This window comes from Trametes versicolor (assembly GCF_000271585.1).
Source record: "Trametes versicolor FP-101664 SS1 unplaced genomic scaffold TRAVEscaffold_7, whole genome shotgun sequence".
NCBI classification, from domain to species: Eukaryota; Fungi; Basidiomycota; class Agaricomycetes; order Polyporales; family Polyporaceae; genus Trametes; species Trametes versicolor.
Genome location: NW_007360327.1, coordinates 85970 through 113456, shown reverse-complemented (window position 1 = coordinate 113456; position 27487 = coordinate 85970). Strand labels below are relative to the sequence as shown.

Below are 27487 nucleotides of genomic sequence, written 5' to 3'. Positions count from 1 at the left end.
AAGTCAGATAACAGTACCCATCACGGTGAGGCCCCGAGGGCGGGCGCGTTGGAGGAGAATGCCCTATACCCACTACCACTCAGTGAACTCTTCCGTGATTTGGGCACCGTGACGGCTGGCGCTGAGAACGCACTTACTCCGGGCGGAAGGTAGCCATTGACCGGAGAGCGAGAGTTGCATCTGAGAGGCAGTGCCAACAGTGTTACAGATGTACATAGCAGTACCTAGTTGTGATCCGAACATGGTTATGCATGAGCGACCATAGGCACATACCTGGTGCGGGGAAATCCTCGAGTCAGAAGCGCTCCGATGGGTCCGGGGCCGGTGTTATCGAGCTGTCTCACCCGAATCTGGTGTTGGTGCGCCTGGAACGTACATAGATCAGCGTGTGCTGTACCCCACAATATCACCCGTCCAGACCACGTCCCACGATGAGTGATCGGGAGTTGATGGTGCTGACTCCTGCGGCTGCGGGGACCGAGTCGTGCATCATCATCCTCGGACGCGGCGGTGCATGGCGTGCCTATGGCCTGGTTGCGCGGGTCGGAGGCGTGGTCGTAGGGCATTTGTTCGAGTCACAGATGAGACGAAGGTTTGTTCACGCAGGCTGTGCACCTGATGTAGGTCTTTGTGCGCGCAGAGTCCTGATCGCATAAAGGCTGCAGGGGCGAATGGGCACGACCTCATATTCGAGCCCAGTCGCCCCGCAGCCATTGCCACACTACCACACACTCAGCTGCATACATCACCCACCCTGCACACACCGACAATGTCGAGCAGCTCATCATCCGGGTCTACCCTCATCTCACCCTCTCTGGTCTCCGTGACCACGACGTCGAGCGCATCCTCATCCACGCCGCTTAGGAAGCCATCATCACCTCCCAAGGACTTCTCTGCCGCGTTTGGCCTCCTGTCATCCCAGTATGGCGTAGGCCTCGCGAAGTCACCACTGCCACCAGCTGCAGCACCACAAAAGGAGGGGAAGGAGAAGAGAAAGGAGAAGCGGTCGACGAGCGAGAAGGAGGAGGCGAGGACGTCAAGCGGAACGAAGGACTTTGAGGCAGCGCACGCGGCGTTGTCGTCGCGGTTTGGTTTTGGAGGGAGCTGGCCGATACCGAAGAGGCAGACGAAGACGAAGGACGCGGGGAGATGAGCAGGACGGGTCAGTTTCTCGGCTTCTGATTGGGCAGGGACTACGTTATCCTCTCGTGTAATCGCCCAAAAAGGCTACCACATTGCCGTTTCCGTCACACATACTCGACTGCCGACCTCAAGATCGCTCTAGCATCATCGTGAGAGAAGAATTATGTGTGCCAATCATCGACATTATCGTGGTCAGGGTACCCTATACTACCACCAATAGATGTGAATAGGCGGACCATGGGAGAGCGTCGCCGATGGCTCGGAGCATCGAGCACAGCGTCAGGCTCGAGCAACGTTGTATCGTGCCTGTCGCCTCTGTCGACCTCTTGCAAATGAGCGATGAAACGCGCGGTGAGAATTGGAGTCAGCCTAGACCCATAGTCAGAATATTGCAAAGGGTTTCAGAGCTGCACGCACGCTCTGCCGAAGACTGCGTTGACCTGCACGTTCGCGGGAGTGCCGGGAATCTGTCAGGCGGCCAGGTAAGAACATCAGCAGAAACTTCGATACAGAACGAGAAACTTACAACGGCAGCGACGATATTCACCAAGGACAGCGCGGCCATGACGCTATGATGGGGTTTGTGTCAGTAAACCATAACGTACCGCAGTCGACTTCGTTGAGTACGGACACAAAATAGAGAGATCCTGCAATTACCGACGGGGGGTTACCACGGTGTTGAGCTGGCGTGAATGTTGAGACAACGCGAGTAGAGCGTACCATCGCGGAGCAGCAAGGATGCCAAAGTGGTAGGACTGCCGGACCTTCGGCGGGAGAGGTAGAAGCTCCAGGTCTTGTGCGCGGTCAAGAGAAGGCATAACAGCTCGTACGCGATGCCGATTGAAGATACGATGATGGGGACTAAATTTGATCAGCACAATGCGCCCTTCGTCCGTTGTATACTCACGCGTTTGTGTCCTAGAAGAAAGGAGCGTCAACAAGAAGACGTGGACAGTGGAAATTGTCGAGAGAGCGTACGCAAATTCTATGAAATCGTCATCATAATCCTGGATGTAGCTTTCACATCCCCATACAGGCCAGGGAGACATTACTATTCGCATCTGGTATATCAGAGTCTGGGGGGCGGACGTAAAGGAGGTGAACACCACACGGGAACGAGCATGAGTGGGCACTTACGGGTGTCATAGCGTTGGGGTTGATCAACCCGAGGAGAAATAGGCATATAGCGACTCGGACATTGCAATTCCAGAGGGCATACATGCGCGTAGCCACGAACGCTATGCGGAGTCAGTGTGACCCCGAAATTGTGTTGCGTATAGCGTACCGGAGACGACGGCGTAGTTCAGAAGGCCAAGTGCGACTGCAACGTACAAGAAGGCACCGCAGCTATAAAGGGGTTTAGTGAGGTACGCCAGTAATCGGTCTTCAAAAAACCTCACCTCGATGCTGATAGCACAGGTCCTGAGTTCGGGGTGAAGCGAATACTAGAGATAGCGACAAGAGTAATGTTCACAAGAAATCCATAGCGGATCAAGAAATAGTAGATCGTGGCGAGGTTCCACTGGCGCCTCCAAAAGACTCGCACTTCAGTAGGGAATGTGAGCAGATAGTCATAGTAGAAGACACCTGCACAAGACCGGAGTTAGTCGAGCCAAAAGCGGCATAGCATAAGAGACGTACATGTCGATGACAATAACGTGTAGTTGCCTTCGATGAGGCCACCGTTGATAGGAAGCAACTGACTATCACGAGGCATCCTCAATCCTGGAACTCCCGATGAAACATCGCATATGACGCACCTCCAATGAACTGACCCACTGTCATGCATTCCGCGTGCGGAACATGAAGGTCGGGTTGATAATGATCCCGCGAGACCGTGGGGACTATATACAACGAAAGTGAGCTCACACACTGCCCATATAATCACCTGTTTACCGCCCTGAAGACGATGACGCTCGCCCTATTGCCAATTAGAAGGCCGAAACATACGGCGTACGGCGGATACCGTATTACACGGATGGCAACCATACCTTGAAATCCGGAATCTTCGGCTCTATACAGAACGGGAGGCCCGAGCCGTGCTTACGCGTTGGCTTCCTTGTGGCCTCCGCGAGCGACCCGCCCACTTGTGGAGATCAACGTCGGGAAAGCGTAATGTCATACGATCCGGATTTCACGAATTTGTGCGTGAAACAGCGCCCTTGGGCGTTCCGGGGTGGCCACAGCGGGGCCGCAGCATCTTCGGGCTCGGGAACCTATGCTGTGGCGCAGAGCAGGGCAGAGATGACCTATACGGCGTCGAGGAAGTCAGACTGCGGAGTGTGCTGCAGCTGGAGAGCTTTGACGCTTACCACAAAACAGCAGATAGACGATTTACAGGACGCGTGTGAGGCTACCATACATCTCACCGGAGCCAAATACCGGCCATGCTCCTCGTGTATAGCGCGATGCTTCAAATGCATGACTCATGCCCCGCGTCACTTGTGGTTTGTCTATGAAACTACTACAAGTTTGCAAATACGCTCAGCAGGAAATCCGGATATGCGTGAAAAGAACGGCGTACCTCCAAGAAGACCGGTATCGTGAGCAAACTCGAACCTACAAGTCGCCCCTCGCACGCGCATCCAGAAACGTTTTTGTCATCCCATGTCATTGTGAGTCCGCTACCTACGGCCCCTCCCGAATCAATCGCAGAGGGTCGCAAGCCTATAAGTACACCATGGATACCTCCAGCAGTACACCGCGCCTTAAATATAACTATTTAACACAACACGCGCGAAGAAGGGAGAAGTTGAAAGGAGTGCGAGAACGTCCATTGAAAGCGAGGACCGCGGGCGTCCTCACCGCCGCCAGAACATCCAGACGTTAATAATGTCCTACAGGGGTCGGAGGTTAGATTCCGGCTCATCTGGGAGAAGGTCCGATGTAAGATCCGCTTACCCGCTGTGTGCCGAACACGAGGAAGGCGATCAGAGGCACTGTGGATAGCATTAGCGGCAAGGTTAACAGTATCACGAAGCGCAGGGGACGTACTGAGAGCAATGATAGTATTGCCAGCAAAGAACGAAACGTTCGACAGGAACACGAACGCGCAGCTGCACAGTGCACAGCACACCGTCAGCATCGCCCGTCCGCAAGATCTGGTCTATGTTTGGCAAGTGACGTACCCTATGCCCACGATGCAGAAGAAGCTGAAGATCGAAACGCGGACGATGAGCGAGAACGGGATCGCCCCGGGGTGATCGGACCCGCGCAGTGCGCGCCAGTTCCTGTACAGTACGGTACCGATGTAGACTGTGGAATCCCAGTGTTAGCAATGTTCTGCGTGTGAACGAGGGATGTACGCACTGTCGAGCCCGACCATGACCAACAGGATGACGGCGACGCATATAGCTGTGACGTTTCCTCTGCGGACGAACAGCATCAGCTTCTGGGACCGAGACGCATCCGGACATCCGACTCACGGAGGTGCGGTCTTGATCGTGCAGTACACCAGGCCGCCCGCGCGCTGAACAGCGTGGGGGTTCTTGGTTCCGACCTAGATGCGGGGTGAGCGAAGGCTCCGGTGCAATGTCCTGTGTTCACTTACCACGAGGATCGCGACGGCGAACCCGAGCCACGCAATGTATGGTGCGAGCAGCAGCTAGAGTCCGACTTTGAGCACATTGTGCGCGTCGACGGTCATATTGAGAAGACTCACGAAGGCGTTGCGCAGGTAGTTGCCCTGAGTAGCTTGCTTTGGAGGCCGCAGTGCGTTGCGGAGCGTAAAGTACAGCTGCAGCACAAGCGAAAAGGTGGACATCGAGACACTAGCATATGCGTTAGCACTTCCCAAGGAACAGTACGCAGAGCAAACCCACAGTACGGGTGCTGCATAGATCAAGCACGCCTGCGTGAGGCATAGCGGGAAATCGGGCGCTGCTGCCCTCGTCTGCTGCCCACTGAAAGCGCTACACGATCGGAACACGTATGAGCGCTGTCCTCCACACTCGAGAATTGAGCGCGACTCACAGCAGCGTGTACGATATGCAGTAGATCAACCAGGTAATGCAGAAATTTAGCCACGTGAAGTGCCTGTACACCTTGGGTGCAAACAGCGCGGTAACGAGCACCGCGAGAAGACCGATGGCGCCGGTGAATTGGAAGGCGAGGAAGATCTTCAGCTCGACATGTTCCTGATCTTGGGAGATGTCCGACTGGCTCCCTGCATGACGCAGTCAAAGAACAGCGTAAGCATAATGCCCCGCAGACCGGTTGCGCGCAGGACGTACGTGTGAGATACATCGCCGGCATTTACTCCTACACCAGGCGAGACAAAGACAACTCAAAGACGTGAAAAGCGACGGGATACTCGAGCAAGCTCCAGAACCAGACCAGCCGGGAGGTAAAGAACGAAGGGTGAACGAAGAAAGGCGAGCGAGCCGTGCGCTGCCGCAGGCTGCGGGGAGGGAAGACGAAGGGAGATGGGGGTGAGAAGACGACACGCGTCTGCGGGAGGGGGCTCGGGGGCGGGGGACCTGAAGGACATGCTGGTATGATGTCGCGGGTGGCCAAATCGGGCGTGATACCAACAGCATCAATTGATATGTCGGGATGGCCCAGCTCAATTCTCCACCTGTGGCAGGTGTGGACGAAGGATGGGCTATGCAGATGCGGTGTTGGTATGATGCGTGATGGGTTGCAGGCGCCTGCATTTCACCGGTACGACCGCGGTGGTACATAGCTCTTCGACTTTGGGGGTTTCATCCTAGCATGCTTGTATGCTTGTATGCTGTGCTCCTGCGACATCTATATTTTCAGCCTCTACATCAGATGTCTCTGCGTCGTTTTCTAAGTACACGGAGCCTCAACAGAAGCGCAAAAGAGAAACCACAATATGGAATACTGGTCGATTGCAGCAGATGTCAGATGCTGTCCGTTGGGCGCGCCGTCAGGGGAACTGATCGGGCCTGTCGTCAACAATGAAGTGGGGTATATACCCGACTAGTGACCACGATATTGGCGATCTGGAAGTTGATACACGTCGATGGCGCACAAAGTCAATCTTGAGGGAACTCGACCCAATCCGGAGTTAGGGTACGCCCTACGAGTGAGCACCTAGGATACAATATGGAGACTAGAGAATAGAGTACGATACACATGGTGGGCAGTTCTCACCGAATTCAGGGGTGCGGGTGAACCCTTCCGCGAAGTATACCAGATGGGAAGCGAAAAGGGCGTGTGGATAGAATTCGAAGATCTGTTGTCAGGCAATGGCATCCCGCGCGCAGCAGCTCAGGTGAGCTCAGGGGAGGTTGAAAAAAAGCATGGGTAGCGGTGAGCTCGGCGTGCTGACTGCAATGACAAGATGGTAGTCAGCAGAAGCATTGCAACAGTAGAAGGGCCCGACCCGCCGCACAGAGATGATACACACGGTCGTACCTCGTTTGTCCCAGAACGCCTCCAAAAACTCCCAAGCCGCTATGTCCCCGCATCCCGATCCAGCCTGAAGACGACCAATGGCACTAGGCCCCATATCTCCCGCATCCCCACCACCATAATCCTCATGGTCATGATTGCGGCGGCGAGTTGCCCGCCCGCTGCAGCTTCGAGCGCCCTACTTCCGACATGCGCCTCGCTTGAGCTGCCCAACGTCATAGCATATACGGGCGCGATGACGAGCGCGAGCTTAATTGTGTTCGCGGCGTCGTGGAACAGCGACATCACGAATTCACCGTAATGGGGAGGCTGTGCGGGCTGGGCGCCCGGTGGCGGGGTCCCGCCCTTGCGGATGTCGGTGTCGAAGAGTATCTGGAAGCAGAGCACCGCGAGCATCGTCGGCCAGTAGCATATGCAGGCGCAGGCGCCTCCCACGACCATCGCGGCGAAGAAAGAGGGGTAAAGTGCGTAGACTGGCTGTGCAGAGACGAGCGCAAATTCGGTGCTCGCGTAGGACGCGAACGTACAGAGCACCACGAAAGAGGCGATGAGCGTGCCCATCGTGAGAAATGAGGAGGAGAAGCTGAAGGGAGCGCGTGGGGGCGCTGTGGGGTCGCGTTGAGCATTGTTTTGCATATTTCGAGGCGGTGGGACCGCTCTTGGAGGCATTCTTGAACGAAAACTTTCAAATGGACGTCTGCGTACCATGGAGCGTATGTTAGGACTAGCTATATGTACCATGGGCCGTTGGATTCGACTCACCGACATGTAAGTGGTTTGGAAAGGTACTGTGTGTGGAGTACGACGAGTCTGTGTGGCGAAGGAACGAGCATTGGTGCACTTGTCGACGTTGTTGGCCCCGCCGCTGCCTTGCGGGTACACGCACCTGGGTGTATGCTCGTATATGTCTGCCCGTTTAGCGAGAGCGCACCATGTGCTTGCAACGACGCTTGCTGGGAACTAGGCGACTGCGGATAGAGCAAGTATGATCCTGGGATGCGGATGGTGATGACGTTCGAAACCACAATAGACGCCCGCATCTTGTCTCTAACACGCCACCCGGCGGCAACTTTGTTCATGACCGAGCCAATTACTTTAACTTGGCACGCGTGTCAAGCATAGGGCCGGAAGTGAGGGCGAGAGCAGCGTAAACATAGCATAAGCGAGGGCATGGAATGCTCATACTACAATTTTGCGACCTATGGCAGCGATATCATAACACCTCTCCTACATAGCAAGCAGCCAGCCGAACCGCCGCCCACGGCGCCAGCCAACAGCCAACCCGGACCTGCCCTCCGACGCGTACCCTCTTGTTTGTGACCGACATGGCGAAAAAAGATACGCCCGGGACTGGCGGCGGCTGCTCCTAGTGATCGTCGACAGAGTGCGTCTACTCCCGGGGCGCACCACGGCCGACACCGGCGAATTGTGGCCTGAACTCTCCGGGGGCACCCTCCTTCTTCCTGTAGTCGTCGCGGTCGCCGCGGGGCGCACGGTAGGCGCCATCGCCACCGGGACCACGGACCTGCGCAGGGCGGGGGGGACGGACCGCCTTTTTGTGCGTGGAGGGGACAATCTCGCTGGGGAGGTTGAGCCTGGGGAAGATATTAGGGGTGCTCACGAACAAGGACAGATACAGAGACTCGAGAAACGCACCACTCGCGCAGGAAGTCAACACCCTCGGGAGTGAGGACGTAGTAGTACCACTGCCAGGAGAACTGGGTCTTCACGAGGCCCTTGGAAGTAAGGCTCTGCATGGCCTTGATGACCTCCAGGTTAGGCACATCGAGCTCCTCGTGCTTGGGGGCATTGTAGTCCTTCTTGGCGACCAACACGCCCTCTGTAAATCCCAGCAAGTTCCAGTTCAAAACACGAGCGTATACGCAGGAGGCGGAGAGTACAGACCCTTGAAGAGGGACTCGTAGATGATGCGCCTGTGGGGCTTCGAAATGATCATGCTGGGCGGACGGGGTGTTGTGGTAGGAAGCTGCGCGAACACAGGCGTTCAGACTATAGGTTCAGCGATACAAGGGGAGTTACTCACTGCGAGACGACTGTCGCACTTTCTCCGGCTGTAGTGCAGGTCGTTAGCTCTTCGTCTGACCAGAGGTCCCCAGGCCAAAGTTCCGTCATCCGTCTCCTCTCGCGTCCATCCAACCTCATCCCCTCCTCCGTTTCCCTCCAACGTTCCTCCGAACTATCGCGACGGGTCGTATGAACGGTTCTGAACACTCACATTGGCTTGAAGGGGCGGCGGGGCCTTGAGATCTGTCTTGAAGTCCGTGCGGGAGCGTTACGGTGGGTCTCGCGGGCAGTCGGATTTTCGCCCAGAATGGGCGCTCAGTAATCCACGTGGCGCTGCGGGACCCCGGGAGCGCACATCCGGGGTCGTCTCGCCCGCACGCGCCGAACGCGCTCATGAGCGCCTACGCGACTTGGACTGGAAGTGACCTGCTCCTCGAACCCCGAACGCTTTCGACGTGGTCATGTCTCGTCTTCCTCAGCCATCCTCGCGCTCTGGCGCCAAGTCTCCTTTCACGAAACCTTCCTCACCCTCTCCATCCGCCCGAGCTACGCCGACACCGCTCGCCAAGCCTCGTGTACGAACACAGTCTGCTGCACCCGTTCCCAGTCCGCGTCCGCAGACGACGTTGCGCTCGAAGCCTAGTTTGAAGAATCTCAAACCTCCTCGATCACCTACAAAATCTCCAGCTCGCAGAACGACACCATTGCCTCCGGACGAAGATGTACCCCCAACACCTCCCCTGCCGCAATTGAGCATCCGCGAGCAGATCGCGCTGAAGCGCGCGGAGGTTAAGAAAGTCGTAGCGAAACCAACGATAGTTGCGTCCGCGAGTGGGGAGTTCGCGGGCTTGGAGGACGCCTCACCGCATACATTCAACCAGCCGTCTGTAGTGGACGTCGATCTCGGGAGATGGTCTATCAAAGAGACCATTGAGCGCGGGCGCAGTTCCGGTGAGTGTTCTTATACCTGTCGTACAGGCATGTCAAGCAGCGTCGTGTAACCCTACATGGAAAAGAATATGACATCCGAATGATGGTCTGTGGCTGAACTGCTCGGACGGTGGAACATTTGTGTGCTATCAAACAAACACCCTTGTCGATTTGATCTCTCCGAAGTGGCTATATGCGCCTGCTTTAATTCCTGCTTGACATGTCTGCACTCCAGCTTCATATTCGCTGTAGCCGACGCGCGATACCTATCATTCAAGGACTTTCTTACAAGGCGCCATCAACCTGTCATCTCGCGATCTGCCCTGCCTACCATCCGCGCTCTTCGAAATTCATCTGGGCATCAAGCCGGAGCCTCTGAAGTCGGTACCGGTCGAGCCACCCATCACCACCGCTTCCTCTACCGACTTTCTAGGAGTGAAGAGGAAGGGTAGCGAGCATGCTCCGTCGTGGTACGAAGCTCAAGACTTAGAGATACTCAAGGCGTGGTCAAATGAGATTCTGGAGCTGCAGCCAGAACTCTCTATGTTCGGCTCACTGAAGGTTGTCGATGTAGGTTCGGTCATAATTCCGCAGTCTATGCATATGCTTACTGTCCATCATTCAGCTGCATAATAACAAGTTGACAACGCTCCCAGACAGCTTTGCGGATCTGACCGCGCTCACGAACGTTGATCTATCCCAGAACGAGCTCACCTCCCTCCCTACCAACTTCTGGACCCTCCCGAACATCACCCATCTCAATCTCTCGCACAATGCTCTCACTGCGCTTCCGTTCAGCGCGCCCTTTGCCAAGGAGGGCGCGAACCCTCTGGGCCGAACGCGAGACACCCGCGGGGACTTTTTCGCAACGAGCATCAGCCGCGCTACCGAGCCCCTACCACGCCTCACTACGCTAGAGGTGTCCCACAACCATTTGTCCGCCGTCTCCATCGACCACGATTCGGATGGCTCTGGATTCCCTGCACTGCTGTCGAAACTCGACCTCTCGGAGAACCCTCTGGGCAGGATCGATTCCCTGATGCGTTCTTTGGGGCGGCTAGCGCGGCTCAAGGAACTCCACATGCAGCGTGCCGACATCGGCGACGAAAGCTTCCCAGTCTCCGTCTTTGCGACATGCTCTGGCACCCTGTTCCCGGCACTGAAGGTTCTGGACCTGGAAGAGACGCACGTTACCCTCCCTGCTATAGAGGCGACGTTCACTCCGAACGTCGTTAAGCAGACTCTGCAGTTTGACCTCACGAACCAAGAACCACCCGACGGCGTCTTACGTGTGATTCTGGGGAAGAGGGTGGTGAAGGAGTCTTGGGAGATTGAGGCTGAGCGTCGCGCAGCTGTCCGCCGCCGCGGCGCTGCTGGTCCCGCTGATACCTGGAGCCTAGGACCTGCGCAGTCGAATGTGAAAACAACGGAGGCGACCAAGGAACCATGGGAGATCGAGGCAGAGCAAGGGCTGCTGACCGAGGGGGCCAAGCGGCGTATGCGCGCGCAGGCGACTGCCAACGCTCAATCCTCGGCTGCATCGTCAAATGCGAGTCAACAGTCCACAGCTCACTTCCCCTCTCAAAAGAAACCCGTCGTGGTCCAGAAGGAGCAATGGGAGATCGATGCCGAGCAAGGTCTCCTGAGTGTAGGGGCACGCAGGCGAGCGCGGGCAGAGGCAGTAGCTGCTGCCGCATCTAAAGGTGCACCTTCGAACCCAGCCGCGCCTAAGACTCCCTCCCCCACCGGCAGTCCCGCTCCCGCACATACCCCCAGCACTGTCGCCTCCGCCCTCGCCAGCCCGCAGTACTACTCCGCGCCAAACCAAACGCTTACCCTTCCCTCCTCCGCCCCACCATCCAAAGCCGCCCACGCCCGTTCGTTCTCACTCGCCTCCCCCGCGTGGGGCAAGCTCTCGACCTCCGTGTCAGAGCTCGCACTCGCAATCCCAACCCCTACGCTCCCACTCAGCGCCATCGCCGCACAGCCCCTCGCGCAGACCCTCAAAGTGCTCATCCTCACAGGCCGGCGGAACGATCCCTCATTCAGCCTCCCCGCCGCTGCCGAGGCGGGTCTCTGCCTCCCGTGGCTGGAGGAACTGAGCCTCGAGAACTGCAACCTCCCCGACAACGTGCCTGTCTCTCGGGCTGGGGAGGACGGCGCAGACGACTTTGGGCAGCGTACAAACGAGCCCCTCCTGCCGCTCCTCGCGAAGCTCTTCCCTAGTGTGCGCACGCTCGACCTGTCGTACAACGCGCTTACGTCTGCCGCTCTCGGGAAGGACGCGCTTTCTGCGCTGATCCTTGCTGATACGCCTGCTGAGGACGGGTCGGTGACACGCAAGGGCCTGCGCCATCTCCGCCTGCGCGGGAACCGCCTTGGGGAGCTGGATGGGTTCCAGGAGATCGCGGAGCGGTTTAGGGGGAATAGGGAGGTTCCGGAGTGGAAGCTCGAGGAGCTCGACTTGCGGGACAACGAGATCGGGAAGCTACCTCCGGAGTTGGGGATGCTCCCGCTGGACGTGTTCTTGGTGGACGGCAATGTGTAAGTGCCGTTTCAATTTGCTTGTGCGGGACGGGAAGCTCATCAGTGTGTGCAGATTCCGTATACCCGCGAGGCGCGTGTGGGAGAGGGAAGGTACGAAGGGGCTGCTGAGCTGGCTGAGGGGAAGGATGGAATGAGATACCCCTTTTCTACGCGGCCGTTGATTATGGTAGGAGTTAACAGGTATACTCGCGGTTCGGTCGCAGCAAGGGCCACAGTGGATGATAATCATGCATGCGCATGTGAGTACAATTGCAGTTCGTAAGGTCGTATACAGCGGAGCACATAAGCAGTCGGCGGGACAGACCCCGTATACATAGCCAGCATCGACTGATGTATAAATACCAAGACCGACGCGTCGTCTCCAGTCTCCAATAAGGATACACACATATTCTCTTCTCTTCCTTCCCCTCTCGGACGACCCGTCTACGCACTGGCGGTCGGCACGCTCGCTACCGTGGCCGGCGCAGCCGCGACGTGCGCGGTCGGCACCGCCGCGGCGAAGCTCGTGCACGCGCCGCCGTCCGTCCAGTCGCCCGCGACACCTGCGGTGAGCACGCAGTAAGCTAAGCTTCTCGGCCGCGACGCAGGGAGAACCGCGTTACCTCCGGGGGTGTCTCCGAAGCTCCACCACTTCGCCGTCCAGAGGTGTCCGTTGAAGATCACGGTATCTCCGCCCTCGTACTGCGCGCACGCGCGTCAGCGTCGAAGGGGGTGGATATGGGGGAGGGGGACTTACGGCGACGTTGCTGACCCAGGCGGCGACGCCGGCGCAGCTGCCGGACTGGGCGGTCGTGGTCGGTACTGCTGTCGTGCTGTGTGCGGTCGTGGTCGGGGGCGCGCTAGTCGGCGCGGTCGGGACGGAGCTGGTCGAAACCGTGACCGGGACAGAGGTCGAGCCGCCTCCCGAACCCTGTCTGATCAAGTTCTTGATCGCAGCGTCGTACCGGTCGTTCTCTACAGTGAAGAAGAAGTGGACCAGTTAGAGAGGCTCGTATGGAAGCAGACCCAGTGGCGTAGGGACGCACCGAAGGCCTGCGAGGCGTCCCAGAGCATGACACCGCCGAAAGACGGGAATTGGCTGCGCGTCGTTATCGCGATGTTCCCGAGCGTCGTCGCGTCGACGTAGCCTGAGCCGGCGGCCGAGGGCGAGGCGGGGGCGCCGATGTAGATCTTGACGTTCTTGTTCACGGCGGTGTTCTTCGCCCAAGTGTCCCTGGAAGAAGTCTGAGCAGGATTGCCCAGGATGCAAGGGGAGTGTTATACCATTGGTCGAAGTCCCAGGCGTTGGGGTTGTTGAAGTTGGTCAGGCCGCAGAAGTTATTGTCTGTGTAGGTGTTAGAGAGAGCATTTGTGACTGCAGGCGGGCGGCTTACAGAACTGGACGTAGACCGCATCGAACGCGACTGCGTTCAAGACGCTTCAACCAAGACACATCAGAACTGGTATCTGGGCTTCCTGAAAGCAAATACGACTTACGTGCCGAGGAAGGCATCAGGGAAAGGACACTGTGGCGCCGCAGTGACATAGTACTGTTTGCTGGCCCCGGCAGCATGAGACCTGATCTGGTTCACGAACGCAGCAAAGTGCGTCGTTCCACCACCCTCGATATCGAGGTCGATACTGAGATATGTTCAGTGTGGTCTCTTCGCAACTGGGTATCCAGATAGTACACACCCGTCGAGGACTGCACCGCCAAACGGACGGATCGCTCCAGAGCCACCGAGGAAGGTGTTCCAGATGGTGTCACCGAAGGCCGCAGCCTGCTCGTCGGAGGTGAAGCTCGCAGCGCCTGTCGCGCCGCCGAGGGAGATCGTGACGATCTTCCCCTTGGACTGGCAGAACTGGATGTCGGACGCGAGGAAGCTGCAGTCGGGCATGCTCGTGCCCGGGAAGACCGGGTCGTCGACGCTGCTGCAGATCTGCACAAACACTGCGTCGGTAAAGAATCCCGTGATGGCGAGGTAAATGCACTGACGTTGGAAAGGTCGATGGAAGGTTCATTGCCGGCACCGAAGAATACGTTCAGGAACGCAATGGGCAACGCGTCGATCGAATCGTCCTGAAAGGCGGTGCATGAGTACATGTAGTAAGGTTTGGTGTGAGTAGCATGTGTGTTACCTGACAGTACGTTGCAATGCTCTTCTGGAAGTTCGCTGTGTCGCTGTGTGTAGCGCCATACGAGTTCTGGCCCCAGTACCTGAAGGAGGTTGATCGGTGTAAGCGACATGTGCCTACACGATCTAATCATGCAACACGCACACTGCAAGCTGTGATGATAGTCAGTAAGATGAAGTCACATGCAGGACGAAACGCCGGACGTACGTTGTCAGACCTCGAGTTGTCGAACGCGGAGACATGGAGGGCGCCGAGGGAGAGGGCGGAGAGGACCGAGGTAAGCCAGAAGGACGCCATCTTCGACTGCTTGAAGTTGATCGAGGACGGTTGGGGAGGCGAGCTCTGGGCCTCCGCAAAAAAGTACGGGGCCTTTTATCTTGCGCCTCGCGCCAGACGGCCTGATGCGTCCCGCACCGGGAGAGCGCCGCATAATGCCAACACGCAGGAACGCGCGCGGCGAAGGCCATGAAGCTCTCTCCGTGCCGCCGAGAACCTTGCCACTGGTGACCGGATGGATCCGCATGGCGGGGCGGCCTCTGGTTGATAGAACGCCATCTGCCTGCGTCGTCGTATGTTCGGCATATTCGGTGACAGCCCTATATCGGGTGATAGGCAGCCATATCGAGCGAGCGAGGGTTTAGAAGAGGGTATGCGAAGATGCGCACCATGCGGCGCGGCGGGCTTTGAACATATGGGTGTATAAACTCGTGTTGGAGGCGGGTACGAGACAATGCCGTGAGCGATCACATCCATCGAGGCTGCACACGATATCGCGAAGGTGCACCCCGCGGGATCAAGAGAAGCAGCTCGGAGGCCCGGGGTGCAGATACGCACGGCATGCGACTCGATTGTGCTGCGCGGCTAAGATTTCGGAAGGTCAGAAGAGGTCAGAAGTCGGGCACATGGGGTTCCGAGGTCTAGGATTAGTCGCCGGCGTGCCGTTCCATCGCGACACGCACGCGCTGGGAGATATGTAGAGCATCTTTGCGGGGCGGGATTCATCTCGTCTCTGCCTCCTGAGAGACGGGGCGGTGAGTGGCCGGCCTGTGCGTAGAGCTGTGGGGACTGGACGCGCGGAAACGAACCGAGGCCGGTCGAGGATATCGTCGCCGTGGCAGAAAAACGTTGTCCAAGAATGCAGTGCATGCTGTTATCACCTCGGTGCCATGTCGTGCATGTGCACTCCCGCCTTCGCAGGTCGCAGCACGATGGAAATGGCAAGGATCAGCTGGCCAGTCCGCTGACAAGAGCTAAACACTGTTCAGCACCAGAACGGGATCTGAGCTTGTCGTCGTCAAGTAGGAAGGTGCTGCCTCGAATTTAGGCGCCTACAGCGCTTCTGACACTCGGCACTGCTGCCACGGACAGCGCCGCTTCAGCTCTCCCCGGCCGTTCCGCACGCCGCGCCTCAGAAAAGTTTCCTCAGCCGAGACGGGGACGGAGCTTGTTGCAGATGCGAAAACAAACGTCCGCCGCCGCGCCGCCCCCTGAAAGATCTATGCCCATGCCATGAGGCGTGGAGTATTCATTCTACAGAAGTCGGCGCCCATATGTACCGCACAACACTTTCACCTGCGATCAACAATTCAGAGTGAACGTTCATCAGCACAACAGGTTGTCTGGCATCCGAGTCGAGGCCTTGACGGTTGCTCCGGGTCCGAGGCACCCGGCTCGACGGATACGATTAAATTCAGCAGGGACCATCGTCCGTCCAGACGCCCGCAGGGCCTGCGGGGGTGCGGGGTGAGCCAATTATACGACAGGAACGCGCGGCGCGGTCGAGAACGCACCTCCAGGAACGTCGTTGTAGCTCCACCATTTCGCCGTCCACAGGTGGCCGCTGGGATCGCAAGCGAGCGTGAGAGGCGGGCACAAGACCGGCGGAGCACTGTGCACTCACTTGTACGAGACCTGGTTGCCGCCCACGTACTGCAGTGACGTCTGATTAGCATATGCGCGCGGTCGCTCTGGGGGGAGGTGGGGCACGTACGGCGATGGCAGTCTGCCAGGCGTCAACACCCGAGCACGCGCCGCCGGTGGCCGTGGGCGCAGCAGACGAAGTCGTAGAGCTGCTGCGTGATGCGGGAGAAGAAGACGTGCGAGAGGTGCTGGTCGCACGGGATGTGGACGAGGACTGCAAGGTGCTCGTGGATGCTCTGGTGCTCGTGGAAGAAGCCCGGGTGCTAGTGGAGCTTTGAGACGTAGACGACCGGGATGTGGTAGAAGATGCCCGAGTGGAACTTGAGGAGCTCCGCGACGTGCTTGAAGACGAGGAGCGCGTGGACGGCGCAGACGTGGTCGAGACGCGAGAGCTTGTGGTCGACGCGGACGTGCTCGAGGCCCGCGAGCTCGAAGGCGAGGCAGGCGAGCTCGAAGTCGACGCGCGTGTGGAGGACGACGAGCTGCTCGAGCTGGAGCCTCCAGTACTGATGCGGATTGCGTTCTTGATCTGCGTGTCGAAGCGGTTGTTCGCTAGACGTGTATCATCGCAAGTCAGTGATGCGTAACTAACAGGGACGTCTTTAACACACCGTATGCCTGCGAGGCATCCCAGAGCATGACCCCGCCGAACGACGAGTACTGGCTGCGGGTCTCCAGTGCGATGTTCGCGAGGGTCGCGGCATCGACGTACCCCGCGCCCGCAGCGGTCGAAGAGGCGGGAGCTCCGATGTAGACCTTCATGTTCGAGTTCACCGCCACTGTCTTCGCCCACGTATCCCTAACACATACTTTAGTGAATTGTGGACATCTGGAGACGACGGCACCCACCATGAGGCGAAATCCCACGCCCAGATGTTGTCATAGTTCTGCAGGCCGCACCAGTTGTTGTCTGACGGCAAAGTGAGCAACCCATCCTGCGTGAGTCAGATCACGGTGGGCTCACAGAACTGCACGTAGACGGCGTCGAAGGCGACCGCGTTCAAAACCCTACATCCGGATCAGCATACGCTAACTATCCGTAGAGCAGAGATGACTTACGTGCCGAGATACGCATCCGGGTACGGGCACTGCGGGGCAGCAGTAACATAGTACTGCTTGCTAGCACCGCTAGCGAGCGCCCGGATACGGTTGATGAAAGAATCGAAGTAGACAGTCGAGCCGCCCTCGATATCGAGGTCGATGCTGTACCGCGCGGTGAGCACGAGCGTTACTGCGCGATTGTGACCACATACCCATCCAGCACGGCGTCACCGAACGGGCGAATGTTGCTCGTCCCCCCGAGAAAGAGGTTCCAGATCGTGTCGCCGAACGCTTGCGCCTGCGCTGCGGACGAGAAGCTGGCCGCGCCCGTTGCCCCGCCGAGCGACAGCGTCACGATCTTGCCGCGCGACTGGCAGAACTCGATCTGGGACGCAAGGAACGAGCACTTCGCGAGGGACGTCCCAGTGAAGACGCCGTCGTCGTCAACGTTGCAGATCTGGGTTGGGCGCGAGCATGTCAGTAGAGGTAGGATGTAAGCTCAAAGTTGAGAAAGGCGGCGTACGTTGGCGATGTTGATGCTGGGATATCCGCCCGTGTCAGAAAAGACGTTCAAAAATGCGATAGGGATCGCATCGATACTGTCGTCCTGTAGGAGTGACAGTTATGATCAGTGAACGTCCGTTAGGAGCTGCGGTAGCGTCTGACTCACTTGACAGTAGAATCCGATTTGTTGCTGCCAATTCGCAGTATCGCTGAGGTGAGTTGCACCATAGGAGTTCTGACCCCAGTACCTAGATGCTAGTTGTTAAAGGAACTGATGTCTACGTCTAAACGAGCACCTCACACAGCGAGCTGCGGACGGACACGAAGCGTTGGTCAGATAGGGAAAGCGATCGCAGTCTATCTGCGAGAGCACGTACGTTGTCAGACCGCGAGTTGTCGAACGCGGCGGCTTGAAGCGTGCTCAAGAACCAGGTAGAGATGGCCGACGTAAGCCAGTAGGGCGCCATCTTTGCAGCGAGTCGGATACGCAGGACGGTCTAGCTCCTTCGTCTCCGGCGTGCGTTCTATGTGCTTATATGCCAGCGCTGCCGAGACGTCCATGCCGATGCCGCACCAAAGAAGATCATCGGAATGCAGGTACACAGGCACTCGCACAGAGCGGGAGGAGGCTGCTCTCCGAGCGCGGAAGCTCGCCACATTATTGGGGTGGCACAGGGCAAGACGGTCGGATGTTGTGTTGTGTACGCTCTCTCTTGAGGCTCCACTTGAAATGCTGACGACAGGACGAGCGTATGCATTATGCATTGCGCTACATACATGAGACGGAATTTACGCAGGCAGGCGATGGGGACTTACCAAAGGTCACCAGTAGAGTTCACGAGCGTCCGAATGTCTTCAAGGGGTGTACGCGGAAGCGTCCAATACACACCCCCGGCCACTTGCGTACTTGCCGTAGATCTTGCGACGCTCGCAGGAACCTCGGCTTTCAGGCACATTCGCTCTTCCGCTGCCCTAGAATGTAGTACATACTTTGCCTCCGAAAGACCTCGCCCTCAGGCCTCCGGTGTTGTGCCTGGTATCGATACCCGACGAAAGGATGTTGTTGGGCCTGGGTTTCTGACGCCATGGGATGCCTCATTCTCCGATACTTTGCATACATATCTTGTCCAACTTCGCGGTTAGCCTGCGCGCTGCGCATACTAGTCTCTGCGTGACGGCACTCACCATGCTTTATAGCTGAGACAAATGTCGTCATTGGCTGACAATGCTTCTCATCCGTAGGCAAGCTGATTGAACACTCTGCATTCTTATTCAGTGGTTACTTTTTGTGCGCGCAGACAACTAACCGGGTGACCGAATATGTGGGCATCGTCACCTTTGCCTGGCCATCCTAAATTATTGATATGCGTTGTCAATAGGCCCTAGCTAGCACGGTGATCGTTTCCAACCTTTCCTTGACCTAATATTTGCTCTCCTTAGAAGTCTAAGTAGCTTTCCGAGAATACATATATGTAAATGGGCTTACCTAATGACGTCACATTGAGAGCAAGAAGGGTGTACTCCTAGCTTCAACGCCGTCTTATCGCCAATAGCACACGCTTCCAGCGAGGGATGTCCGTGAAGGCGAACTCAAAGTTATAGAAGCATCTCCCTCGTCTTCTTGAGACATAAGCGCTGGGCACCATTCCGAATTCCATCTGTCCAGGGCATTCGAGACCATATGAAACATGCCCTTCCCCCGAAGAAGCGTCGGGCGTGCAGACTGTCTGAACGACGAATGGTCAGCTGAACTCACGCAACACTGGGCATAAGAGGGCTCTCTCACCTCGGTTTCCCTGAACGTACATGAATGGAATGACAAAGACCGCACATGTACGTACGCCACTGTCGGAGACGGAACGCCAGCTGTCCTGCGTGTGCATCTATAGCCCAAAGATATTCTATTCCGAATTGAAAAGAGCTCAGCAAGGGAAAGCAGGAAGACATATCGGATGTAGGAGGGAGCCAGACGTAAGCCCCGCAGCAGCAATTCGGAATTCACCACTTGCCCATGCCCCACGGGTTGTACGCAACCCCACGCATGTTCCACTGTCCTTCCCGCGCTTGCACGTCCCCGTGCTCGTCGGAGGCCCGACTGTACACGACGCCCGACTCGGGGACGTGCTCGAGGAGGGCCTCCCAGAGCGTCCAGCTCCACCTGCCCTCCTGGTAGGTGATGCGGGCTTCGTGCCAGGTCTTGCCGTCGTCGATGGTCACTTCGACCTTCGCAACTTGGACATCGCCGCGGCAGATTGCATAGCCCTTTACCAGGATCGCGTCGGGACCTTTGCGTGTCACTGACCCGACGACGGAGTTGAGCGGGAGCGTGGTCAATGAGGAAAACTTCGACCACACGGGCGCAGCTTTCTCCTTGGTATCGACCTGAGAATAATACAGAAGTTAGCCGGGCGCAACACGGGAGCCGCGGTCGTTCCCGTACCTCAGCAGGCAGGACTTTGTAATCGCGCTGCTGGTAGAAGTTGGGTGACTCGTCTGGCGAGAGGGAGATCGTGTCCACCCATTTCACCCATCGAGCCCCGAGATACCCGGGGACGATGACGCGCAAGGGCCAACCGTGGTCTGGCGAGAGCGGTTGGTTGTTCATCTGATTGACGAACCGTCAGCCGTGTCCATGGCGTTGTACTTACTCCGAGAAAATACTCACATCGTACGCAAGGAGCACGTCCTCTTCCATCGCTTTCGTGAGCGGGATGGACGCCCCGTAGTCTTTGTCGTCTTGACAGGGGGTGACGTGCGACGTGAAGCAGACGTGCCAGCCGTTCAGAGCTTGGACGTCTACGCCGACATCCTGCAGCACGTCGCGAAGTCGGACGCCCGCCCATCGCGCGTTGCATATGACGCCGTCGTCCCAGAGAACGCCATGCACCTTCTTGACTTGGTCCATCTCTTTCCGTCGGTTACCTGCACACTACAAGGCGATCAGTCGTATCTCGCGCTGTAGCCGACACGTGAATGTCATTGTATGTCTTACCTGTAAAGCGGCAACTACTTCCGCGCGAGGAAACATTTCGCGTAGCTGCTTGGCGGTGAAGGTGCGTGACCCCTGAGGGTTTTCCACCCGAATTTCAAAGGTTGCGTCGTCGTACTCGAGCACAGGCCCGTGGTTGCGACAGTAGATGAGATCCTCGGGCGTGATAGGGAACTCGACCAAGGCGGCGGCGGTGGGTTCAGCGTTGTATGGCTGGTCCGCGCGCACGACGAGTAGAGTGGAATGCGAAACTTCTTGAGAGTAGTCCATGGTTGTCGTAACCGAGTTGGTGTCAAGAGTCAAGAGAATGTGAGATATATAGAGAGCCGGGTCCGTTCACGAAGGCTGTCCTCATGTATGCCGCCTGTACGGCAGCTCGCGAGGGGCACGAATGTGTGTCCACGCGCGGTTACATAACGGTGGCTTCAAGTGGAACCAGGTGATCCAATTTGGCCAATCGCTCACCCGTGTCGTCTGCAGTCCTCCAAGCATATGTAGCATACCCACCGATGAGCCAGGATCAGATACAGCCTGCGGCATTCGAGAACCAAAAGCACGGATGGCGAGAGCCTCGCCGGTAGGAAGATTTCACAGCGACAGAAGCTTGGCCATTCGGAATTGAGGAGACGAGACGCTGCGCAGATAGCCTTCTCAACACAGAGTGGTGTGAGTATCGGTTTCGAGACCCTGCACACACGAGTAGCGAAGGAAAAGAATCCAGGTAGGCGACATGGTCATGGCGATGAGGAAAAGCTGCGAGCAAGCTGCAGCCTGCGAGAGAGGTCGGGCCTGGCAGCCGATGGTTTAAGGCGATAAGGGGGTTATGCGCCAATATATTATTACAATAACTGTTGCGCGACACTTATCGCGCGCCTTCGCCTCAGAGTCCTTGCCGTCCGCATGCGGAGTCGCATCGGCAGCAGACATTCTTGAGGCACACGATATCGACACGGCAGCCACCACTCCTTCATCTACTACACACCACTGCCATTCTCTCCATATCGCAAACCGCCGACTCCGCCAGCATATAACGCGCGAACAACATGTTCGGCAGGGTGTTTCACTACGCAGTGGACGCCGCATTGGTCTCCACGGTTCTGGCGGGCGTGAGACGGTCGAGTGGATTCACGTACGTCTATCTACCTAGCATGAGTCGCTGTTGAACGGATGAACCGACTTTTCACCCAGGGTGGAGACGGATAAGATCTCCGAGCCTACTTTGCGCTCGGTCACGGAACGATACCTCGGTTTCGGGGAGACCGTGTTCGACATGATCCAGGGCACCGTGGTTAACAGTGACTACTTCAAGCGGGACTCCAAGCGGTGAAGATAGAGGGCTTTGCAGGGTCGCGGACTGGATCGATTGGATTATATCGCGTTATGTATGTGGGTTATGTTATTCTCCCCCCTCCGTGCACTGTCCCACACGCGCATGTTCGCTGTTCGCCCGTCGGTCAACGATGGTAAGACCCATTGCGAAGTGCTGATTATTCAGGCCCATACTGCTTTGGAATACTCCCCATATAAGGGTGAACATGGGTGAGCACGTAATGATTTTCAAGCCGTCGATACGCTGAACATCACAATAAACCTGACATGAGCAGACCTTGCCACAATTGCCATCGGCATTGATATCACTCCGAGTTGATTCAACTGCGCGTCTCTACGGCATCCGGCCAGCGTGTGGATGATACCATGTTCATAGCGCCCTTATTCACAAGCACAGCACAGTAGGTGTACCCTCGTACCATCGGCGCTATGGTGAGGTACATCGAATCATTGGAAGAAGGGACCCTCGCAGATATCCTTATGTTCAGCAGGGCTCCTCAGCCTTACTCAACGCACTACCACCCATTGACGCGTGCAAATCCCTCACGCTTACCCTGTCATGTCTGCCGGCGAACCCCAAGCCGTCACCAAACTCCTCGAGGTCTCGACCGGTGCCAAGCTCTACACAGAGTGTTGGCAAATCGCCGGTGCGGCCCAACCTACACAGACCATCGTTTGCATCCACGGCCTAGGAAGCAGCTCTGCCGTTTTCTACCCCGTCGTCAAGCCACTCTTGTCGTCCTTCCCGGATGCCCATATCCTCGCCTACGACCGTGCCGGTTCCGGTCTTTCCCCTCTCCCCGACTACGGCAACGTCCCCCTTTCGCTTTCGCACATGCTCGTCGACCTAGATGCGCTCGTCTCCGTCGAGGCGCCTACGGGGCCTCTCGTCATTGTCGCGCACAGCGCAGGGATCATCGTTACCACCCGATGGCTCCTCTAGGCGTCTCCTGCGGTCCAACGCGTCACTCGCGTCATCTTTCTCGGTGGTCCTCCCCACACTCCAGTTCCACCCGAGACATCTGAAATACGCCTACGCATGGCGGGGGCTCTCGAAACGGCCGGGACGCCCTCCGTCACGGGCAGCACACTCCCGTTGGTCCTTGGGAAGACGACCATGGCTTCCCGCCCGCTCGCGGTGGCCACGGTCCGTGCCATCACGCTGGCCCAGGACGGCGTGTCGTTTGGCGCTGCGATCCGCGCGTTAGACCGGGACATCGGTGCGGGGGGAGCGAGGATAGATTGGGAGGCACTTCAGGCGAAGTCCAAGGTGCTTGCGATCTGTGGCGACGAGGATCTCTTGGTCAAGCCGAGCGACATCGCCCGCTACCTTGACATGTCTCCCGTGCGGACCCTGGTGGGCGTTGGACAGTGAGTGGTTTCTGTCTTCAAAGCATATAGTTGCGATATCGATGTTAGACACCTTACAGCACTCCGACGATCGAGGCGCATGAGGAGACTGCTCAGATTATCGCGTCTTTTATCTCCGGTGACGAAGGTTCATACCATCACAGGCTGTAATGTGCCTTCGAACTCCTGTATTGTTGAATTCATGCATGCATCGAAAGACTGTGGCAAGTGGCCGCTTGAACTGGACTCGTCGGGCGTATTCTTCAAGGGCAGACGGGAGTGCCGGACCGTCGGACCGCTATAAGTGTGTGATTATGTAAGCGAGAGGGCTGCGCGAGTTCCTCTGGCTTCCTCGGCTGCGGCGCTGCTGCAACGGCCAGAAACTCTCCTTGCACTTCGACCTGCTCGACCACCTTGCCCATCATGGGTGTTCTCCTTTCTTTACCACTGGCTGGCGTGTTTGGCACAGTGGCCTCCTCATGTCTCGCTGGTCTCGCCTTCTGCTTCACTTCGACTGCAGGCAAGCCTTAAAGGTCTTCCAAGACGGCTCTGTATGGCTGAATTTAAGGATGTGCAGCCTCGATGTTCTGCAAGTCATGCAACTGCAACTCCTCCATTGCGACTCGTGTCGGCTTCGCCGTGCGTATACTCGTGAAAAGCACAGAGCTGCAACTGACTGCAGTGTGCAGATGATCTTCTGCTTGAACTCGATGCTAGCATGGCTCATGAAGTCGCCGCTAATCATTGACCAAATCGAGAAGATGAGCCATGGCTACCTGAAGATGGACTGTGAAGGCGACAAGTGTTATGGGGTCCTTGCAGTGCGTATACCGCTCCTCTCCGCTGACATTGGTGTTGACTTGGAGCTAGGTTCATCGTATCTGCTTCGCACTAGCGCTGTTCCACCTCTTCCTCAGTGCATCCCTCATTGGTGTGAAAGACACCAAGGACAAGCGCGCCGCCATTCAGAACGGGTGAGAACATCGACGCCTTTCATACTACCATACTGACAAGTCGTAGATGGTGGGGTCCCAAAGCCCTCTTCTGGCTTGTTCTGGTCGTCGTGTCCTTCTTCATCCCTAACGGCTTCTTCATGTTCTGGGGCAACTACGTCTCAATGATCGGTGCTACTATCTTCATCCTCCTCGGTCTCGTCCTCCTCGTTGACTTCGCGCACTCCTGGTCCGAAACCTGCCTCGAGAACTGGGAACAGTCCAACTCGAACCTCTGGCAATGGATCCTCATCGGCTCCACAGCGGGCATGTACGTCGCCACGATCGCGCTCACCGGCGTGCTCTACGCGTTCTTCGCCTCGTCCGGGTGCACACTCAACCGCTTCTTCATCTCGTTCAACCTCGCGCTCTGCGTGCTCGTGACGATCATGTGCGTGCACCCGACGGTGCAGGAGTACAACCCGCGCTCGGGGCTCGCGCAGTCGAGCATGGTCGCCGTCTACTGCACGTACCTCATCATGTCTGCGATCGGGAACCACGCGCACGAGACGTGCAACCCGCTGCGCCGCGGCTCCGGCACGCAGTACACCACTCTGTTCCTCGGCGCTGCGTTCACGTTCCTCGCAATCGCGTACTCGACTAGTCGGGCGGCGACGCAGAGCCGGGCGCTCGTGGGCAAGGATAGGAAGGGTCTCATTCAGCTTCCTACGGAGGGCGAGCATCATGCGGAGCTTGGAGTTGTCAGCACGCAACCTGGGAGGACTGAGACTCCGCGGTACCAGGCTCTCCTCGCGGCCGTTGAAGCTGGGTAAGCGGAGTTGCATATGCTCTTGTATCTATCAACTAATTATTCGATCTCAGTGCTATTCCCGCCTCAGCTCTAGACGAGGAGATGGAGGATGACGACGAGGATGAAGTCACTGGCGACTCCCGAGACGACGAGCGCTCTGGAACTCGCTACAACGTACGCCCACTCACGCTCTGCCCTTACCATTGAGTTCTAACATCTCCGTGGTCGACAGTACGCCTGGTTCCACGTCATTTTCGCGATTGGCGCCATGTACGTCGCGATGCTGCTCACCGACTGGTACGTCCCATATCATCTTCTCCCCGCGCATACACGCTCATGCATGCACTGCAGGAACGTGGTCAAGCCTGACTCGAACCCAAACCACGAGCAGGACGTGTACATCGGGCGGTCCGAGGTCGCGATGTGGATGCGTGTCGTGTCGAGCTGGATCTGCATGATTCTGTACATGTGGAGCCTGCTCGCACCGGTGCTCATGCCCGACAGGTGTGTTCTTCCACATCTCACTGTGTAGTGAGATAGGCTGACTGACGTTGCTGTTGCAGGTTCAGCGAGTACTACTGAGGCCTCGTGCGGCTGTCAGGGGGCTATCTATAGCATATAGTATTGTACGATCGGTAGTGGTCTTTGAATTCATGGACAATGTTTGGATAAATGCTGAAGGTCGCTCGATCCGCTGACGAACAGGTAGCTTAGGGTAATCTTGATCACCCGTCTATACGCTGAACAGGAGGCCATCCTTTATCTTGAACTGCGCCCACGTCTTCGAGCGCTGCGGGGGTCTTTCAGTACCGTTCCACCGAATCGAATTACCGGACGCACCGATATCCTCGAACGGAGTACCTCTGCTACGTGCATCGTGCTGTCGTCGTCGGCCTGAGGCTCTTCAGGGGGGCGTTGAGAGAGCCACAGCGTTGCATCGGCCATGAATGTGAAAGATGGGCCGAGCGCTGGTTTTCGCGCCGTCTCGAACACCGTCTCTGGGTTGCTCGGGAGGATCTTTGTCGAGGAGTTGATGACCTATGGAGAGTTACGAGGTCGAATAGCGATTCCCCAGGTGAAAGTGAGAGTGGCTGACCAAGATGGTGAGCAAGAACGAGTCTGCGAATGCTCGAAGCTGGCGCATGAACGTCGTCATAATTGCATGTCCTAGCGAAGGTGCGCGGGATCAGCTGCACGAACTGCGGTAAGCCGCGCGTCAGGGCTGCCTCAGCGCACCTTGAGAAGACGTCGCGCTCAGCATAGATCCTAGCAGCGGTGTGATTGAGTCAATCACGATGCAGCGCGTGGTTGGCAGTTCGCTGTAGCTTGATCGGGAAGACAGGGTTTGGCGCAGGGTTTCTAGTACTTCGTGCACGGCCTCAATGTCGAAAGCTAGCGAGACCTGTAGCCGTTCGAGAATGGTGAGCGAAACCTGGAGAATGGCGATCAGACGGGCATGGTTGGTAAGGGCGCAAGGAAGGGAGTATACTTCGCCGTCCATCTTTTCTAGCATCGTGGACACTCTTTCCGGCGAAAACTCCCCATTACTATCGATCCAGAGGACGCTCGAGTCGTTGACTTGGGCTAGGTGCCGTAGCGCAAGCTGCAACGCAAGCGCCTGCAGTTCAAAATCTCAGTGTTTGATGTAAAATGGATGTATAGCTACATACTGTTTTTCCTGATCCCTTATCTCCAGAGACCTCTATGACACGGGGAGGACTGAACCCTCCCAGTAACGCGTCGAGCGTTGGGACACCGACGCGCATGTCATCTGCAAAGACATCCTCTTGTCGTTTGAGTTCTTGCTCTAACTCATCTGCAAAGACATCCTCTTGTCGTTTGAGTTCTTGCTCTAACAATCTATCCCCATACGTATGGGTTGCAGACGCCAGTTCTGCGACTTTCGCTACAGCGCGTCGGAAGTCCAAGAGGCTGATGCCGAGGTCTTGCTGTAGGCGCGTGAATATCCTCGTAGGATCTTCAGAGAGCAGGAGGTCTGTGTCTGTCCTGATGCCGATGCCTTGCAAGGCTTGTACAAGTTCGTTTTGTATAGGCGGCGAGAAATGTTGGAGACGCATTTTTGCGAACGGCCGCGGGCGTGATGGGTGTGGACGTCAAGGTCGAAGTAGAGGACTTTCCCAATCCAGACAGGCCGGCAAGGTAACATAGCCACATCCACGTGGCCACGCGAGGATGTCGAGTCGGAGACACAGGCTCGTTCTCTTCATGACCACCATCTCATCCACTTCCTTCAGGCCTCATTTTCGAAGGTCTGTATGTGCTCAGCTGTCTTGATACTTCGCAACGATTAGAAGCGCAGGATGACCGCTCCTACCGCTTGGCAACTCTTGTCGAATGCTACGATCTCGCAGTTCGAGACTCGCAATTGTTCTGTCCCCACGATGAGGCAGTATTACGCACCGCTGCACCACGTTTACTTGGCAGGGCAAGATTGTGCGAGAATGCCGTTGC

At 57.1% G+C, this 27487-nt stretch overlaps 12 protein-coding genes across 12 annotated transcripts; 5 read left to right on the top strand and 7 right to left on the bottom strand.

Annotated features, from left to right (window-relative positions):
• Positions 1–281: 281 nt before the first annotated feature.
• Positions 282–1246, top strand: TRAVEDRAFT_72347 (uncharacterized protein). The gene has a single exon (XM_008041265.1). It carries the CDS (start codon positions 770–772, stop codon positions 1151–1153), a length of 384 nt encoding a protein of 127 aa, XP_008039456.1. The 5' UTR covers positions 282–769; the 3' UTR covers positions 1154–1246.
• Positions 1247–1304: 58 nt separating this feature from the next.
• TRAVEDRAFT_72346 (uncharacterized protein) lies at positions 1305–2860 on the bottom strand (the record flags this gene model as incomplete). Its single annotated transcript, XM_008041264.1, has 11 exons — positions 1305–1512; positions 1561–1610; positions 1670–1712; positions 1775–1790; positions 1864–2004; positions 2051–2061; positions 2122–2219; positions 2281–2381; positions 2429–2490; positions 2544–2730; positions 2785–2860. The coding sequence occupies 11 exons, from the start codon at positions 2858–2860 to the stop codon at positions 1305–1307; spliced, it is 993 nt and encodes a 330-aa protein (XP_008039455.1).
• Positions 2861–3944: 1084 nt separating this feature from the next.
• TRAVEDRAFT_48204 (uncharacterized protein) lies at positions 3945–5388 on the bottom strand (the record flags this gene model as incomplete). The annotated part of the gene is made up of 11 exons (XM_008041060.1): positions 3945–3980; positions 4045–4082; positions 4138–4199; positions 4272–4398; positions 4453–4511; positions 4569–4642; positions 4694–4747; positions 4805–4913; positions 4965–5054; positions 5116–5308; positions 5376–5388. 11 exons carry the CDS (start codon positions 5386–5388, stop codon positions 3945–3947), a joined length of 855 nt encoding a protein of 284 aa, XP_008039251.1.
• Positions 5389–6209: 821 nt separating this feature from the next.
• Positions 6210–8479, bottom strand: TRAVEDRAFT_72344 (uncharacterized protein; the record flags this gene model as incomplete). Its single annotated transcript, XM_008041263.1, has 5 exons — positions 6210–6438; positions 6526–7127; positions 7930–8117; positions 8179–8362; positions 8428–8479. 4 exons carry the CDS (start codon positions 8477–8479, stop codon positions 6565–6567), a joined length of 987 nt encoding a protein of 328 aa, XP_008039454.1. The 3' UTR covers positions 6210–6438; positions 6526–6564.
• Positions 8480–8988: 509 nt separating this feature from the next.
• Positions 8989–12158, top strand: TRAVEDRAFT_168750 (L domain-like protein; the record flags this gene model as incomplete). Its single annotated transcript, XM_008041262.1, has 4 exons — positions 8989–9498; positions 9770–10047; positions 10103–12021; positions 12077–12158. The coding sequence occupies exons 1-4, from the start codon at positions 9009–9011 to the stop codon at positions 12156–12158; spliced, it is 2769 nt and encodes a 922-aa protein (XP_008039453.1). The 5' UTR covers positions 8989–9008.
• A 289-nt stretch (positions 12159–12447) lies between these two features.
• On the bottom strand, positions 12448–14436 carry TRAVEDRAFT_37714 (glycoside hydrolase; the record flags this gene model as incomplete). Its single annotated transcript, XM_008041006.1, has 10 exons — positions 12448–12705; positions 12761–12978; positions 13050–13237; positions 13288–13348; positions 13398–13441; positions 13501–13644; positions 13699–13943; positions 14000–14083; positions 14143–14221; positions 14357–14436. 10 exons carry the CDS (start codon positions 14434–14436, stop codon positions 12448–12450), a joined length of 1401 nt encoding a protein of 466 aa, XP_008039197.1.
• Positions 14437–15829: 1393 nt separating this feature from the next.
• TRAVEDRAFT_48200 (glycoside hydrolase) lies at positions 15830–18071 on the bottom strand (the record flags this gene model as incomplete). Its single annotated transcript, XM_008041059.1, has 15 exons — positions 15830–15867; positions 15930–15979; positions 16040–16068; positions 16130–16141; positions 16197–16322; positions 16350–16611; positions 16652–16858; positions 16909–16969; positions 17024–17067; positions 17119–17262; positions 17313–17557; positions 17624–17707; positions 17771–17852; positions 17906–17913; positions 17982–18071. 15 exons carry the CDS (start codon positions 18069–18071, stop codon positions 15830–15832), a joined length of 1482 nt encoding a protein of 493 aa, XP_008039250.1.
• A 1426-nt stretch (positions 18072–19497) lies between these two features.
• Positions 19498–20863, bottom strand: TRAVEDRAFT_149373 (molybdopterin binding oxidoreductase; the record flags this gene model as incomplete). Its single annotated transcript, XM_008041261.1, has 4 exons — positions 19498–19986; positions 20045–20209; positions 20270–20533; positions 20597–20863. The coding sequence occupies 4 exons, from the start codon at positions 20861–20863 to the stop codon at positions 19603–19605; spliced, it is 1080 nt and encodes a 359-aa protein (XP_008039452.1). The 3' UTR covers positions 19498–19602.
• A 773-nt stretch (positions 20864–21636) lies between these two features.
• On the top strand, positions 21637–21920 carry TRAVEDRAFT_125187 (DUF1748-domain-containing protein; the record flags this gene model as incomplete). The annotated part of the gene is made up of 2 exons (XM_008041260.1): positions 21637–21722; positions 21782–21920. 2 exons carry the CDS (start codon positions 21637–21639, stop codon positions 21918–21920), a joined length of 225 nt encoding a protein of 74 aa, XP_008039451.1.
• Positions 21921–22481: 561 nt separating this feature from the next.
• TRAVEDRAFT_48197 (uncharacterized protein) lies at positions 22482–22865 on the top strand (the record flags this gene model as incomplete). Its single annotated transcript, XM_008041058.1, has 1 exon — positions 22482–22865. The coding sequence occupies one exon, from the start codon at positions 22482–22484 to the stop codon at positions 22863–22865; it is 384 nt and encodes a 127-aa protein (XP_008039249.1).
• A 787-nt stretch (positions 22866–23652) lies between these two features.
• On the top strand, positions 23653–25682 carry TRAVEDRAFT_168740 (uncharacterized protein). Its single transcript, XM_008041259.1, has 9 exons — positions 23653–23792; positions 23850–23911; positions 23962–24093; positions 24143–24246; positions 24293–25033; positions 25087–25189; positions 25248–25312; positions 25367–25519; positions 25579–25682. The coding sequence occupies exons 1-9, from the start codon at positions 23696–23698 to the stop codon at positions 25595–25597; spliced, it is 1476 nt and encodes a 491-aa protein (XP_008039450.1). The 5' UTR covers positions 23653–23695; the 3' UTR covers positions 25598–25682.
• A 92-nt stretch (positions 25683–25774) lies between these two features.
• TRAVEDRAFT_126168 (P-loop containing nucleoside triphosphate hydrolase protein) lies at positions 25775–27093 on the bottom strand (the record flags this gene model as incomplete). Its single annotated transcript, XM_008041258.1, has 6 exons — positions 25775–26053; positions 26112–26182; positions 26252–26447; positions 26505–26633; positions 26686–26799; positions 26842–27093. 6 exons carry the CDS (start codon positions 27091–27093, stop codon positions 25775–25777), a joined length of 1041 nt encoding a protein of 346 aa, XP_008039449.1.
• Between the last annotated feature and the right edge of the window lie 394 nt (positions 27094–27487).